Genomic DNA, 15,734 nt, shown 5'->3' on the forward strand with positions numbered 1-15,734 from the left:
TCAAAAAAAAAGAATATGAACATGCAGTGTTTAACTTTCTGTTTCTGGCTTATGTCACTTAAAATAATGTCCTCCAGTTCCATCCCTGCTGGCACAAATGACAACATGGCTGAATAGTATTCCATTGTCTAAATACACTGCATTTTCTTTATCCAGTCATCTGAAAACAGATGACTGGATCAAGTTGATACCATATTTTGATTGATTCTGTATCCTGGCTATTGAGACTAGTGCTGCAATAAACAAGGGGGTGAGATGTCTTTTTTTTTTTTGAGACAGAGTCTCACTCTGTTGCCCAGGCTGGAGTGCAGTGGCATGATCTCAACTCACTGCAATCTCTGTCACCTGGGTTCAAGCGATTCTCCGGCCTCAGCCTCCCAAGTAGTTGGGATTACAGGTACCCGCCACCAAACCCAGCTATTTTTTGTATTTTTAGTAAAGACAGGTTTCACCATCTTGGCCAGATTGGTCTTGAACTCCTGACCTCGTGATCCACCCACCTCGGCCTCCCAAAGTGCTGGGATTACAGACGTGAGCCACAGCACCCACCTTTTTTTGTTGCTGTTATTGAGATGGAGTTTCACTCTTGTCCAGGCTGGAGTGCAATCGTGTGATCTCAGCTCACTGCAACCTCTGCCTCCCAGGTTCAAGTGATTCTCCTGCCTCAGCCTCCCAAGTAGCTGAGATTACAGGTGCATGCCACTACACCTGGCTAATTTTTGTATTTTTCGTACAGATGGGGTTTCACCATGTTGGCCAGGATGGTCTCGAACTTCTGACCTCAGGTGATTTGCCAGCCTCTCTCCCAAAGTGCTGGGATTGCAGGATTACAGGTGTGAGCCACCACGCCTGGCTGAGATGTCTTTTTGGTATACTGACTTCTTTTCCTTTAAATAAATATCCAGCAGTGGGGTGGCTGGATCATATGGTAGTTGCATTTTTAGTTGTTTCAGGAACCTCCGTAGTGGCAGTACTGGTTTACATTCCTACTAACACTGCATGAGTTCGCTTTTCTCCATGTCCTCACCAGCATTTATCATTTTTTTGTCTTTCTGATAATAGCCATCCTAGCTTGGCTGAGATGATACCTCATTATGATTTCATTTTGCATTTCCCTGAAGATTAATGATTTTTAACATTTCCCCCCTATATTTGTTGGCCACTTGTATGTCTTTGTGTCTTCTTTTGAAATCATTTGTCTTTTTTTTTTTTTTTTTTTTGAGATGGAGTTTCACTCGTTACCAGGGCTGGAGTATAATGGCACAATCTCAGCTCACTGCAACCTCCGCCTCCCAGGGTCAAGCAATTCTTCTGCCTCAGCCTCCCAAGTAGCTGGGATTACAGGTCTCCACCACCACAACTGGCTACTTTTTGTATTTTTTAGTAGAGACAGAGTTTCACCATGTTGGACAGGCTGGTCTCGAATCCTGACCTCAGGTGATCTGCCTGCCTCAGCCTCTCAAAGTCCTGGGATTAAAGGTGTGAGCCACCATGCTGGCCCTCATTTGTCTACTTTTAAATCAGATTTTTTGTTTTGCTTTAGAGATGTTTGGGTTTCTTGTATATTCTAGATATTCATCTCCTACTGGATGAGTAGTTTGCAAATATTTTCGCCCAATATTCACTCTGATGATTGATTGTTTCCTTTGCTGTTTAGAGGCTTTTTAGTTTGATATAATTCCATTTATTTATTTTTGCTGCCTAGGCTTTTTTTTTTTTTTTTTTTTTTTAGATGGAGTCTTGCTCTTGTTGCCTAGGCTGGAGTGCAATGTTGTGATCTCGGCTCCCACAACCTCTGCCTCCCAGGTTCAAGCAATTCTCCTGCCTCAGCCTCCCAAGTTGCTGGCACTACAGGCACGTGCCACCATGCCCAGCTAATTTTTGTATTTTTGAGTAGAGACTGGGTTTCACCATGTTGGCCAGGATGGTCTTGATATCTTGACCTTGTGATCCGCCAGCCTTGGCCTCCCAAAGTGGCCTCTCCCAAAGTGCTAGGATTACAGGCGTGAGCCACCGCACGTGGCTTAAATATTTTTTTCTAATAGATTTATAGGTTCCGGTCCTACATTTAGGTCTTTGATCCATTTTGAGTTAATTTTTGTATAGGGTGAGAGGTGAGGGTCTAGTTTCATTCTTTTGCGTATGGATCTCCAGTTTTCCCAGCACCATTAATTGAAGAGGCTGTTCTTACCCAGTGAGTGTTCTTGGCACCTTTGCCAAAAATCAGTTGGCTATAGATACGTGGATTAATTTCTGGGTTCTCTATTCTGTTCCATTGGTCTATGTGTCTATTTTTACGTCAGTACCATGCTGTTTTGTTTACTACAGTTTTGTTATATACATATACATATATATATATATGTGTATATATATATATGTAGACATATAGATATATATTTTTTAGGCAGAGTCTAAATTTTTCTTTCTTTAGACAGAGTCTAGATTTTTTTTTTTTTTAAGACAGAGTCTTGCTCTGTTGCTGTCTCGAGGCTGGAGTGCAGTGACATGATTTCAGCTCATTGCAACCTCCACTTCCTGGGTTCAAGGAATTCTTGTGCCTCAGCCTCCTGAATAGCTGGGCCTGCAGGCCCGTGCCATCATGCTTGGCTTTTTTTTTTTTTTTTTTTTTTTTTTTTGAGATGAAGTCTCACTCTGTTACCCAGGCTGGAGTAACGCTCCATTACCCAGCTCACCGCAACCTCCACCTCCCGGGTTCAAGCAATTCTCCTGCCTCAGCCTCCCTAGAAGCTGGGATTACAGGTGTGCACCCCACACCTGGCTAATTTTTGTATTTTTAGTAGAGATGGGGTTTCAACATGTTGGCCAGGCTGGTCTTGAACTCCTGACCCTGGGTGATCCACCCGCCTCAGTCTCCCAAAATGCTGGGATTAGAGGCGTAAGCCACCATGCCTGGCCAGAAGAATTGTCTTCTATCCTAACGCAAGAAAGCTAATATAATCGCCCTACACATTGACAAGCACTACTCCACAGGTGTGACTAAGGAATAGAACTCTTACACGCCCAGAATGTAAATTTTTGAACCTGAGTGTCTTAGACACACAGACAGACATTTCCCCCACCTCAAAGAACAACTTAAATATAACTGAAGAGCTGAGCCTTGTGGCTTATGTCTGTAATTTCAGTGCTTTGGGAGGCCAAGGTGGGCAGATCATTTGACGCTAGGAGTTCAAGCCCAGCTTGGCCAACATGTTGAAACCCTGTCTAGACTAAAAATACAAAACTTAGTCAGGAATGGTTGCACATGCCTGTAGTCCCAGCTACTCAGGAGGCTGAGGCAGGAGAATCGCTTGAACCCGGGAGTGGGAGGTTGCAGTGAGCCAAGACTGTGCCACTGCACTCTAGCCTGGGTGACAGAGCAAGACTCTTGTCTCCAATAATAATAACAATAATAAATAAATAAAAAATTCAAGGTATTTAAAAATGTGCCAGGTATAGCTGTGGGCACCCGTAGTCCCAGCTACTCAGAGGCTGATGCAGGAGGTTCTCTTGAGCCTGGGAGTTTGAGGCTGCAGTGAGCTATGATTGCACCACTGCACTCCAGCCTGGGTGAGAGGGAGACTTCAACTGTAAAGCAGAACAAAACACACACTGTCTCTCTCTATGTCTATACATAATTCAAATATGCCTTGTGTTGCCTTGAGTTCTCCCAAGGTTTCAAGTGCAACCAGTTGTGTGGGTGATCCCAGGAAACACCAGTGGGCAGAGGGGAAGTCCAGTAGGGAAGGGACGGCAGCAACAGTGGGTGTGTTTTCCAGCAGGGTGACCCTGGGAGCCTCTAAAACTTAATCTGCTGGGGAACTCTGGGAGCCAATGCAGAAAGTGCATCTGACCCTCCTGCCCAAGGGGCAGGAGTGTGGGGCCTTTATGCACCTCCTCCTGTCAGTCATCCGTGGAGGGATGGGGGCAGGTGAGTCCATTCCCTGCACTTCTGAACTGTTATCTTTCGGCAAAGGAGGACCTGGGGGTTCAAGGAAGTCCTCAGGCAAGGAAAGGCAGCGGGTGGCAGCTGGAAGTCAGGCTGGTGTCACCAGAGTGTCAAGATGAGGTCAGGTAGGCGGGACTGCAACTGCATGGGCCACATTCTCTTCCTCATGTTTCTATGTAGGCTTTAGTGCCTCTTTTCTCCTGTGTCCTCTGGAATTCATTGGGCTGTGTCATCCCAGATACCACAGAGACTTCTCAGGCTTCTCATTCTTGTCAGCAAGCCTTGGGAGACAGGCAGGGACAGGGACTTCCTCACCTTCCAGCACCTGCAGGGAATCAGCATGGTGAGCGCTGAGTCACGTGCAGTCTCCAGATACCCAGTGCCCTGTTCTTTCTAAAGCTCTATTTAAAGCAAGGAGAAAATCCAGAGTGCAAGAGGGATACTCAAGTTGCTGGTTCTTATTTTTCTTTCCAGATACAAAGAAAAGAAATCTGGGCTGGGTGTGGTGGCTCACGCCTGTAATCCCAGCACTTTGGGAGGCTGAGCTGGGCGGATCACCTGAGATCAGGAGTTAGAGACCAGCCTGTTCAACATGGTGAAACCCTGTCTCTATTAAAAATACAAAAATTAGCCAGGTGTGGTGGTGGGCGCCTGTAATCTCAGCTACCTGGGAGGCTGAGGCATGAGAATCACTTGAACCCGGGAAGCAGAGGTTGCAGTGAGCCAAGATTGCACCGTTGCACACCAGGCTGGGCAACAAAAGCGAAATTCAATCTCAAAACAAAACTACATTTCTTCTTATTTTACTTGAATAACTAATTATATTAAATAAACTCATGATATGGGCTCCCACAAATGAGAGTAGAACCTTGTTTTTCATGGTTTCACTCTTTTTTTTTTTTTTTTTTTTTTTTTTTGAGATGGAGCTCACTATGTTGCCCAGGCTGGTTTCCAGCTCCTGAACTCAAGGAACTCATCTGCCTCAGCCTCCCAAAGTGCTGGGATTACAGGAGTGAGCTACTGGCCTGGCCTTGGTTTTACTCTTACTAAACGGAAGTAATTGATGATAGTAGATTGTTTATTCAAAAAGAATTTGTTCTTTTCATGGACAAGCGTACATGGCTAGAAATGTAAAAAATTTAGAATAACTACGTTCTCATAATTAGGACTCCTATATAAGAGTAGGAGGGATAAAAATACATTTAAGCAAACTCTCCAAACTACTTGTTTATAGTTTCTCATTCTGCATAGAAAAAAATTACTCAAGTTAATTCTGTTCACTAAAAGAGGAAAATGCTCAATTAACTGGACCAAAATAGTCCCAATTAAAGATACATATTTCTGGCCGGGCATGGTGGCTCACGCTCGTAATCTCAGCACTTTGAGAGGCCAAGGTGGGCAGATCACCTGAGGTCAGGAGTTCAAGACCAACCAGGCCAACATGGTGAAACCCTGTCCTATAAAAAGAAAGAAAGAAAGAAAGAAAAAATAAAGATACATTTCTCTGATGAGCAAAAATTGGGACTCTTCCACAATATGAAGACAGAATTTATTTTTGTTCTTAGATAAACTAATATGTACTTTTAACTCACAGAAGGGACAAGATAAAAAGAGCATTAGGCCAAGTGCGGTGGCTCATGCCTGTAATCCTAGCACTTTGGGAGGCTGAGGCAGGCGGATCACTTGAGGTCGAGAGTTTGAGACCCACCTGGCAACATGGTAAAACCCCATCTCTACTAAAAGTATGAAAATTAGTTGGGCACGGTGGTGCATGCCTGTAATCTCAGCTGCTCTGGAGGCTGAGGCAGGAGAATTGCTTGAATCCCAGAGGTGGCGGATGCAGTAAGCCGAGATCATGGCACAGCACTGTAGCCTCGGCAACAGAGTGAGACTCCATCTCAATAAAATAAAATAAAATAAAAATAAATAAAAAAGGACTGAAACTAAGACCTTGTTAGACACAGTGGCTCATGCCTGTACTCTCAGCACTTTGGGAGGTGGAGGTGGGTGAATCACTTGAGCCCCAGAGTTTGAGACCAGCCTGGGCAACATAGGAAGACCCTGTCTCTACAAAAACAAACAAACAAACAAACAAACAAAAAAAACAGGGCATGGTGGCATGTGCCTGTGGTCCCAGCTACTTGGGAGGTTGATGTGGGCGGACTGCCTGAGCCCAGGAGGTTGAGGCAGCAGTGATCCACGTTCACACCACTGCACTCCAGCCTGGGCCACAGAACAAGATCGTGTCTGAAAGACAAACAAACAAACAAAAGCTAAGATTTTGAAACTCTTGATTGTGTGTGTGTGTTGTGTGTGTGTGTAAACCAACGGAAGCAGTAAACAGCTTTTGAGGTTTCAGAGAAAAGAACCCAAAAACTTCCTTAAGGAGATTTCATAGGAAAATGCTTTCTGACCTCACACTACAGATGCGTTCTACCCACCTTGGGCCTTGTTTCCCATCTCAGTAGACCACTATTCAGTCAGTTCCCTAAGTGGGAAACTCAAGCGTCATCTTAGCATTTTCTTTTCTTCCATCCTTCAAATCCTCTGCATCACCAGTTCATCCATTTATGCAGGAGGAGGACATTAGCAATTGTGACTCCTTCCTTCAGCTGCAGCTGTCTGTGTTTTCTCCTTCAGACCTTTATCTGAAGACTGCTCTGTCTTCACCGGCTCTGTTTCCTCCCCTTTCACACTCCCCCAACTCCCTCCAATCTGACTTCTGACCTGGTCACCATGGAAATAGCTCCTGCTAAGATCCCTAGTGACGTCCATGCCTCGAAACCAACCGACGTCCCTCATCCCTTCTCGCATCTCTCAACCACATCCAGCTCTTAGCCCCTTCTTTCTTCTGAAGGTGCACCCTTACTTCTTTTTTTATTATTTTTCTTGAGACAGGGTCTCACTCTGTCACCCAGACTGGAGTTCAGTGGTGCAATCTCAGCTCACTGCAAACTCTGCCTCCTGTGTTCAAGCAATTTTCATGCCTCAGCCTCCCAAAGAGCTGGAACTGCAAATATGCACCACCATGCCAGGCTAATTTTTTGTATTTTTGGTAGATACAGGATTTTGTCATGTTGGCCAGATGGTCTTGAACTCCTAGCCTCAGGTGATCCACCTGCCTCGGTCTCCCACAGTGCTGGGATTACAGGCGTGAGCCACCGTGCCCGGCCACTCCTTTGCTTCCTTACTTCTTGACTGAACTCTTCTGGTGTTTTGTTTTGTTTTGTTTTGTTTTTAATGTATAAAATGAGGCTGGGAACGGTGGCTCACACCTGTAATCCCAGCACCTCGGGAGGCAGAGGGAGGCGGATCACTGGAGGTCAGGAGTTAGAGACCAGTCTGGCTAACATGGGGAAACCCCATCTCTACTCAAAATACATAACTTAGCTAGGCATGGTGGTGCATGCCTGCAGTCCCAGCTACTCAAGAGGCGGAGGCAGAATAGCTTGAATCTGAGAGGTGGAAGTTGCAGTAAGCCAAGATAGTGCCAGTGGCACTCCAGCCTGGGTGACAGAGTGAGACTGTATCAAAAAATTAAAAAATAGAAAAAAAAAAGGCCAGGTGCGGTGGCTCAAGCCTGCAATCCCAGCACTTTGGGAGGCCGAGGCGGGTGGATCACAAGGTCGAGAGATCGAGACCAACCTGGTCAACATGGTGAAACCCCGTCTCTACTAAAAAAAAATACAAAAAATTAGCTGGGCATGGTGGCGTGTGCCTATAATCCCAGCTACTCAGGAGGCTGAGGCAGGAGAATTGCCTGAACCCAGGAGGTGGAGGTTGCGGTGAGCCGAGATCGCGCCATTGCACTCCAGCCTGGGTAACAAGAGCAAAACTCCATCTCAAAAAAAAAAAAAAAAAAAAGAAAAAAGAAAAAAAATAAATAAAAAATGTATAAAATGTAAGCCAGGCACAGTAACTCATGCCTATAATCCCAGAACTTTGGGAGGCTGAGTTGGGAGGAGCACTTAAAGCCAAGAGTTCAAAAAACCAGCCTGGGCAATATGGCAAGACCCTATCTCTACAAAAATTTAAAAAATTAGGTACTATGATGCACATCTGTGGTCTTGGTCCCAGCTACTTGGGAGACTGAGGTGGAACAATCACCTTAGCCCAGAAGGTGGAGGCTGCAGTGGGCTGTGATGGCAGCACTGCACTACAGACTGGGCAACAGAGTGAGACCCTGTATTAAAAAAAAAAATAATAATAATAATAAAGGCTGGCGCAGTGGCTAAGGCCTGTAATTCTAGCACTTTGGGAGGTTGAGGCAGGTGGATCACTTGACGTTAGGAGTTCAAGATGCCTGGCCAACGTGGTGAAACCTGGTCTCTACTAAAAATATAAAAATTAGCCAGGTATGGTGGTACGTGCCTGTAATCCCAGCTACTCAGGATGCTGAGGCAGGAGATTCACTTGAACCTGGGAGGTGGAGGTTGCAGTGAGCCAAGATCATGCAACTGCACTCTAGGATAGGAGACAAGAAAAACTCCGTCTCAAAAAAAAAAAAAAAAAAAAAAAAAGAAAAAGAAAAGTATAAAATGTAGAGGCTATTGGTGTGAGCCACTTTAAGTGATCCGCCCACCTCAACCTCCCAAAATGCTAGGATTACAGGCATGAGCCACCCTGCTCGGCCCCCAGTGTGTATTTTTAATGGGCTGTTTTGGGTGATTTTCAAGTAAGCATATTTTAAAGCAGATTTTTTTTTCCTATGGTCATATGGGGAAAAATTAGTCTTGCTTTGTTGCCCAGGCTGGTCTCGAACTCCTGGTTTCAAGTGGTCCTCCAACCTCGGCCTCCCAAAGTGCTAGGGCTACTGGTGTGAGCTACTGCGCTCAGCCTTCTGGTTTCTTCTATATCTCAGGGGTCTCCTTCTGTGTTTCTTTTCAGGTCTATCCTCCAACCAGGCTAGCACATACTAGATTTCTTCACAACTTTGTCTCAATCTTCCTTATTTTCTCTTTCTAGCTCTTACTAGACCAGCAGTTCTCAAAGTGTGTGCCACAGATCCTTTTCGGGGGACTCATGAGGTCAATACTATTTTCACAGTACCAAATGTGACTTGCCTTTTTTGCTGTGGTGGCACATTGGGGCTGTGGACACTAAAGCAATGGGGTGGAACTGCTGGTGTCCAGTATGAATCAGGGCATGGGCACCAAACTGTATTATCACTGCATTCTCCCCACTCATGCACTTACAGGAAAAAAAGCCAGCTGTAAAAACAAATATTAATTGTATTAAACTTTGACTTGAGTATGTCTTTTTCCATATAGATATTAGTTATTCTAGCACCATTTATTGAAAAGACTATTGTGTTTCTCCATTGAGTTAACTTGCATCTTAGTGGAAAATCAATTGCCCATATAATTATGAGTCTATTTCTGGACTCAGTTTTGTTCCATTGATCTGTCTTTACTTATGCTAAAACCATACTGATTCGACTGCTATAGCTTTATACACAGTAAGTTTAAAATCAGGTCGCATGACGCATATGCACAGCCAAACACCCAGGTCAGCTCCCTTTTTAAAAAATTTTTTTGAGACAGCTTGCTCTTGCTGCCCAGGCTGGAGTGCAGGGATCTGGGCTCACTGTAACCTCTGCCTCCCAGGTTCTAGCGATTGTCCTGCCTCAGCCTCCTGAGTAGCTGAGACTATAGGTACGTGCCACTATGCCTAATTTTTGTAGTTTTAGTAGAGACAGGGTTTCGCCATGTTGGCCAGGCTGGTCTTGAACTCCTGGGCTCAAGTGATCTGCCCATCTTGGCCTTCTAAAGTGCTGGGATTACAGGTGTGAGTCACTGTGCCTGGCCCCCCACTTTAAAAAGAAAAAAGAAAAAGAAAGATTTGACTCTGTTGCCCAGGATGGAATCATGATTATTATAGCCTCAAACTCCACTCCTTAGGCTCAAGCCATCCCCCTGCCTCAGCTTCCCAAGTAGCTGAGACTACAGGTGTGCGCCACCACACCTGGCTAATTTTTTTTTCTTTAGCAGAGACGAAGTTTCACTATGTTGCCCAGGCTGGTGGTCTCAACTGAGCTCAAGTGATCCACCCGTCTTGGCCTTCCAAAGTGCTGGGATTACAGGTATGAACCACCGTGACTAAACAGTGTTTCTCTTTTTTTTTTTTTTTTTTTGAGATACAGTCTCACTCTGTTGCCCAGGCTGAAGTGCAGTGGCACAATCTTGGCTTACTGCAACCTACATCTCCTGGGTTCAAGCGATTCTCATGCCTCAGCCTCCTGAGTAGCTGAGATAACAGGCATGAGTCACCACATCCGGCTTTTTTTTTTTTTTTTTTTTTTTGAGATGGAGTCTTGCTCTGTTGCTCATGTTGGAGTGCAGTGGCAGAATCTCAGCTCACTGCAACCTCTGCCTCCCAGTTTCAAGCAATTCCTCTGCCTCAGCCTTCTGAGTAGTTGGGGTTACAGGGGCACACTACCACACCCAGCTAGTTTTTGTATTTTTGTAGAGATGGTGTTTCACTATGTTGGCCAGGCTGGTCTCAAATTCCTCCCTTTAAGTGATCCGCCCACCTCGACGTCACAAAACGCTAGGATTACAGGCATGAGCCACGCTGCTCGGCCCCCAGTGTGTATTTTTGGGTGATTTTCAAATAAGTATGTTTTAAAGCAGACTTTTTTTCCTATAGTCATATAGGGAAAAATTAGTCTCCATTATCCTGTGCCATGAATAATATTTGCATGCTCTATTGAGCTCTTTGTGAGTAGTTGAAACTGTCTGGTGTATTTACGAGTTGTTTTCCCTTCTTCTGTGTTGTTAGAGCGGTAAAGCTGAATGGTAGAAATCCAGACCCAGTTATCCATGCCTCAGAATCTAAGAAATTTTTAGGATGGCACATCTCCAGTGTAATCTCATCTTCTGTTTTTCAGGATGATTCTGCATTCAACAACCGCTTTAAGAGCTTGATAGTAAAACAGCAAATCACACACAAAACAACCAGAAAACCACTAGCATTTATTTACTCAACTAATATTTATCAAGAGTCGACTATATACTAGGTCCTGTGCTAAATATCCTGCATATTGTTTATAGGTTAGAAATTTGTGGGTAAGAAGCAGCAGAATGAGCAGCTTTCTTCTCCTTGAAAATAATTATATTTTATATAATTGATGCAGAGATAATTCCTTTTTGGAAGACTTACCTCCAGGGAGACATGCTTGGGCCAATCATTTAGCTTAAATAATCACTAAACATACACCTATACCTTAAAATTCATGAGCAAGGACCATAATAAAGTGAGGTGTTGTATATGGTACAGCATTTCTATTTTCCCACCATATACAGAATCTGGGTCATTTTACTTGGTGCCATGGGCTAGGAACTCCTAGGGCTGGGAAACAATCTTGGTTTCCCAACAATCTATATCATGTAGGTAAAAACTGTAAAACACACCACGGTGCAGACGAACTCTAACACTACTAGCTCATTTTATGCTGCTATGGAAGTAGTGAATAAAAATTAAGTCCTATATTGGGTATCTGGCCTTTTATCAAGGCAACCGAGATCAACTATACAGAAATTTTCCTATTTCCCTTCTCATCAGGCAATCGGATAGACAATGGAGCCAGTCCAGAGGCCCAGCAAAGACAATTATGCACAGGGAAACTCCCTCCTTGGGCCCCAGCTGTCACTCTAGTACTCTGAAGAAATTGCGAGGTAATGCTGGAAAGTCGTGCTGTTTTAATGTCTCATATATATTCCAAGCAACATGTATTAGCAAACAAACATCTAGGAATAGGGTTATTTGGTATCTTTAAAAAATATTTTGTAAGACACTGTAACTAGGTCAAAACAGTTGCAGGTGGGCAAAAAGAAAAAAAAAGATTTTTTAAGATACAAAACTTTCTGTTCAAAAATTGTTTATTTAAAAATATCTTCTTCCAATTCTGATTCCATATCAAATTACATCAATGGGTGATGTTACAGCAGTAACTCATCAAATTCATGAGTAGGGAGGATGGCAATGACCCCATTAGCTCATTAGTATATTCTAATAAGTAGTGAAATACAAATTCAACTCATTCACTTCTTCACAAAAAGCAAACATAATTTGTATACTTCATATAAAAAAGCTAGTTTATAAAGTCTGTCTTCCTATTTCAGTTTAAGGTTAAGCTAATATAAAATACCTTAAAAAAAACATCCAAACAAAGCTTTGGATTTTCTTTTTCTCCAAAATTCAAGGAAAACATGATTGAAGTTTCTTTACTGCTTGCAAATTAATTAAGAGCTACCTGAGATTCCTTTGTGCTTCCACTCTTCTACCCTTTGAGTTTCCAATGATTAAAATTATGTGGGAGACACAATTTAGAGAGCGCTAGAAATGCCACACAGATCTCAACGCTTAAAAAAGAGTTTCTGGCCAGGCGTGGTGGCTCACACCTATAATCCCAGCACTTTGGAAGGGAAGGTGGGCGGATCACTTGAGGTCAAGAATTCGAGACCAGCCTGGCCAACATAGTGAAACCCTGTCTCTATTAAAGCCAGGTGTGGTGGTGGGTGCCTATAACAACCAGCTACTCAGGAGGCTGAAGCAGGGGAATCACTTGAACCCGGAATGGCAGAAGTTGCAGTGAGCCAAGATTATTGTGCCACTGTGGTCCAGCCTGGGTGGCAGAGTGACACTGTATTTCAAGTTAAAAAAAAAAAAAAAAGTTTTTGACAGGTTTTTTGTTCTTGTTTTTTTTTTTGGAGACAGGGTCTCCCTATGTCACCCAAGCTGGGCTAGGGCAGCACGATCTCGGCTCACTGCAACCTCCACCTCCCAGGTTAAAGCAATTCTCCTCTCTCAGCCTCCCAAATAGCTGGTATTACAGGGATGTGCCACCATGCCTGGCTAATTTTCGTATTTTTAGTAGAGACAGGGTTTCACCATGTTGGCCCGGCTGCTCTAGAACTCCTGACCTCAAGTGATCCACCCACCTCGGCTTCTCAAAGTGCTGGGATTACAGGCATAAGCCACCACGCCTGGCCAGGTTTGGAAGTTTTTACAGAATGTGAGCATTCAAGAATGACTTTCAGAAATGTATACACTCAAAGAAAACCTTTTAGTATCTGAGCATTGAATACTTTGAGGAAGAAGTAGTTTCTTTTTTGGATTAAGAAGTCAGTCTTTTCTCAACAGTTTCTTGATAAGCAATAAACCTTCTCAAATTCATCTTCACATTGTCAAGAACACACAGCTGATCTGTGCTATAATTCCCTTTCCCTTCTTTACGTATCTGCAACAACAACAACAACAACAACAACAAAACACAGACAAAAAAACATTATGTATGACTTGGTAGATAGTATTACTAATTCATTTAAATAAAGTATTTAATTTAGGATGTATTTTATCATTTGCTGAACCAGACAGCTTCAAGAATTTGGAAAAAACGTTTTTACTTCCAAGGTAAATGGAACTTGGTAAGTAAAGAGTGAACTGAGAACGTGCACACTAAAAATGACAGCTACAAAGGTGACTGAATGGTAGACGTTAAGAGTTAAATAAACTATAGAAAGGAGTTATGTAGGCTGGGCGTGGTGGCTCACACCTGTAATTCCAGCACTTTGGGAAGCCAAGGTGGGTAGATCACCAGGTCAGGAGTTTAAGATCAGCCTGACCAACAGAGTAAAACCCTGCCTCTACTAAAAATACAAAAATTAGCTGGTCATGGTGGCATGTATGCCTGTAGTCCCAGCTACTCAGGAGGCTAAGGCAGCAGAATTGCTTGAACCTGGAAGGTGGAGGTTGTGGTGAGCCAAGATTGCGCCGTTACACTACAGGCTGGATGATAGAGTGAGATTCTGTCTTTAAAAAAAAAAAAAAAGCCTTTTCGATCTGCCATCTCCGCCTCAGGTGGGGCCGCCACCAAAATGGAGATTTTCGTGAAAACCCTTTCAGGGAAGACCATCACCCTCAAGGTTGAACCCTCGGATACGACAGAAAATGTAAAGGCCAAGATCCAGGATAAGGAAGGAATTCCTCCTGATCTTTGCTGGCAAGCAACTGGAAGCCGGATGTACTTTGTCTGACTACAACATTCAGAAGGAGTCTACTCTTCATCTTATGTTGAGACTTCCTGGTGGTGCTAAGAAAAGGAAGAAGTCTTACACCACTCCCCAGAAGAATAAGCACCAGAGAAAGAAGGTTAAGTTGGCTGTCCTGAAATATTATGAGGTGGATGAGAATGGCAAAATCAGTCGCCTTCGTCGAGAGTGCCCTTCTGATGGATGTGGTGCTGGAGTGTTTACAGCAAGCCACTTTGACAGACATTAATTATTGTGGCAAATGTTGTCTGACTTACTGCTTCAACAAATCAGAAGACAAGTAACAGAGTTAATAAAAGACATGAACTAAAAAAAAAAAAAAAAAACGGAGTTATGTAAACTATGAACTGGGAAAATAATCCCTAACCTCTAAAGGTCTGGTGCTCAGATTGATTTTTCTATTTAGTATGTATTGCTATGGTAATAATATTTAATTGTTTTCCTTCTCTCAAAGGTATAAAGCCCTAATGAAATTCCTTTGTTAGGCTGGGTGCAGTGACTGATGCCTGTAATCCCAGCAGTTTGGGAGGCTGAGGAGGGTGGATTGCTTGAGTTCAGGAGTTCGAGACCAGCCTGGGCAACACAGCGAGACCCCATATCAAAAGAAAAAAAAATTCCTTAGTCTGTAGTGTTGTGGTTTTTTTGTTTGTTCTTGGAACATGGTATCACTCTGTCACCCAGGCCAGAGTCTCATGGTGTGGTCAGGGCTCACTGCAGCCCACCTCCCAGACTCAAGTGACCCTCCCACCTCAGCTACCATAGTAGCTAGGACTACAAGTGTGTACTACTATGCTGGGGTAATTTTAAAAAATTTTTAGTAGAGGCAGGATGTCACTATGTAGCCCAGGCTGGTCTTTATCTCCTGGACTCAAGCGATCCTATAGCCCTGGCCTTCCATAGTGCTGGGAATACTGGTGAGTCACCACGCCCAGCACTGTTTTTGTTTGTTTGTTTGTTTTTTTGTTTTTCATAGAGATGGGTTGTGCTTTGCCACCTAGGCTGGAGTGCAGTGGTTCAATTAAAGCTCACTGCAGCCTCCAACTCCTGGGCTCAAGCAATCCTCCTGCTAAGCTTCCTCAGTAGCTAGGATGACAGGCATGAGCCACCACTTAATGGTTAACTCCAAAAAAAATTTTTTTTTTTTGAGACAGAGTCTTGCTCTGTCGCCAGGCACCAGGCTGGAGTGCAGTGGTGCAATCTCGACTCATTACAACCTCTGCCTCCAGGGTTCAAGCAATTCTCCTGCCTCAGCCTCCCGAGTAGCTGGGACTACAGGCACACACCACCATACCCAGCTAATTTTTGTACTTTTAGTAGAAACAGGGTTTCACAATGTTGGCCAGGATGGTCTCAATCTTTTGACCTCGTGATCCGCCTGCCTCAGCCTCCCAAAGTGTTGGGATTACAGGCGTGAGCCACCGCGCCCGGCCTAAAAACTTTTTTGTAGAGACAAGTTCTGGCTGTGTTTCCCAGGCTGGTCTTGAAATCCTGGACTCAAGTGATCCTCCTGCATGGGGCTCCCAAAGTGCTGGGATTACAGGCATGAGTCACTGCGCCTGTCCTGTGGTTTTTACATCAATTTTATGGAATGTGAATTGGATCTCACCTCTAATCTAGAGCAGTGGCTCTCAGGTTTTAGTGTGCAAAAGCATCATCTGGAAGGCTTGGTAAAAAACAGACTGGTGGGCCCATACAGGGTCTGTGACTCAGTAGGTCTGGAGTTGGAGCCGAGGATC

The 15,734-nt window shown here is 43.9% G+C and overlaps 1 protein-coding gene and 1 pseudogene across 3 annotated transcripts in view; one reads left to right on the forward strand and one right to left on the reverse strand.

Annotated features, from left to right (window-relative positions):
* Nucleotides 1-1,180: 1,180 nt before the first annotated feature.
* Nucleotides 1,181-15,734, reverse strand: part of HEATR3 (HEAT repeat containing 3) — a 52,928-nt gene continuing 38,374 nt past the window's right edge. The window contains exon 15 of one of the 3 annotated variants that reach the window (XM_039460593.2): nucleotides 1,181-4,271. In XM_039460593.2, coding sequence (XP_039316527.1) covers nucleotides 4,176-4,271 — 96 coding nt within the window. In that variant the 3' untranslated portion in view covers nucleotides 1,181-4,175. The other 2 variants (XM_003937256.4, XM_074403288.1) reach the window with 2 other exon arrangements.
* Nucleotides 13,816-14,317, forward strand: LOC141579939 (ubiquitin-ribosomal protein eS31 fusion protein-like; annotated as a pseudogene).

Source organism: Saimiri boliviensis, chromosome 1 (genome assembly GCF_048565385.1).
Source record: "Saimiri boliviensis isolate mSaiBol1 chromosome 1, mSaiBol1.pri, whole genome shotgun sequence".
Classification (NCBI taxonomy): Eukaryota; Metazoa; Chordata; class Mammalia; order Primates; family Cebidae; genus Saimiri; species Saimiri boliviensis.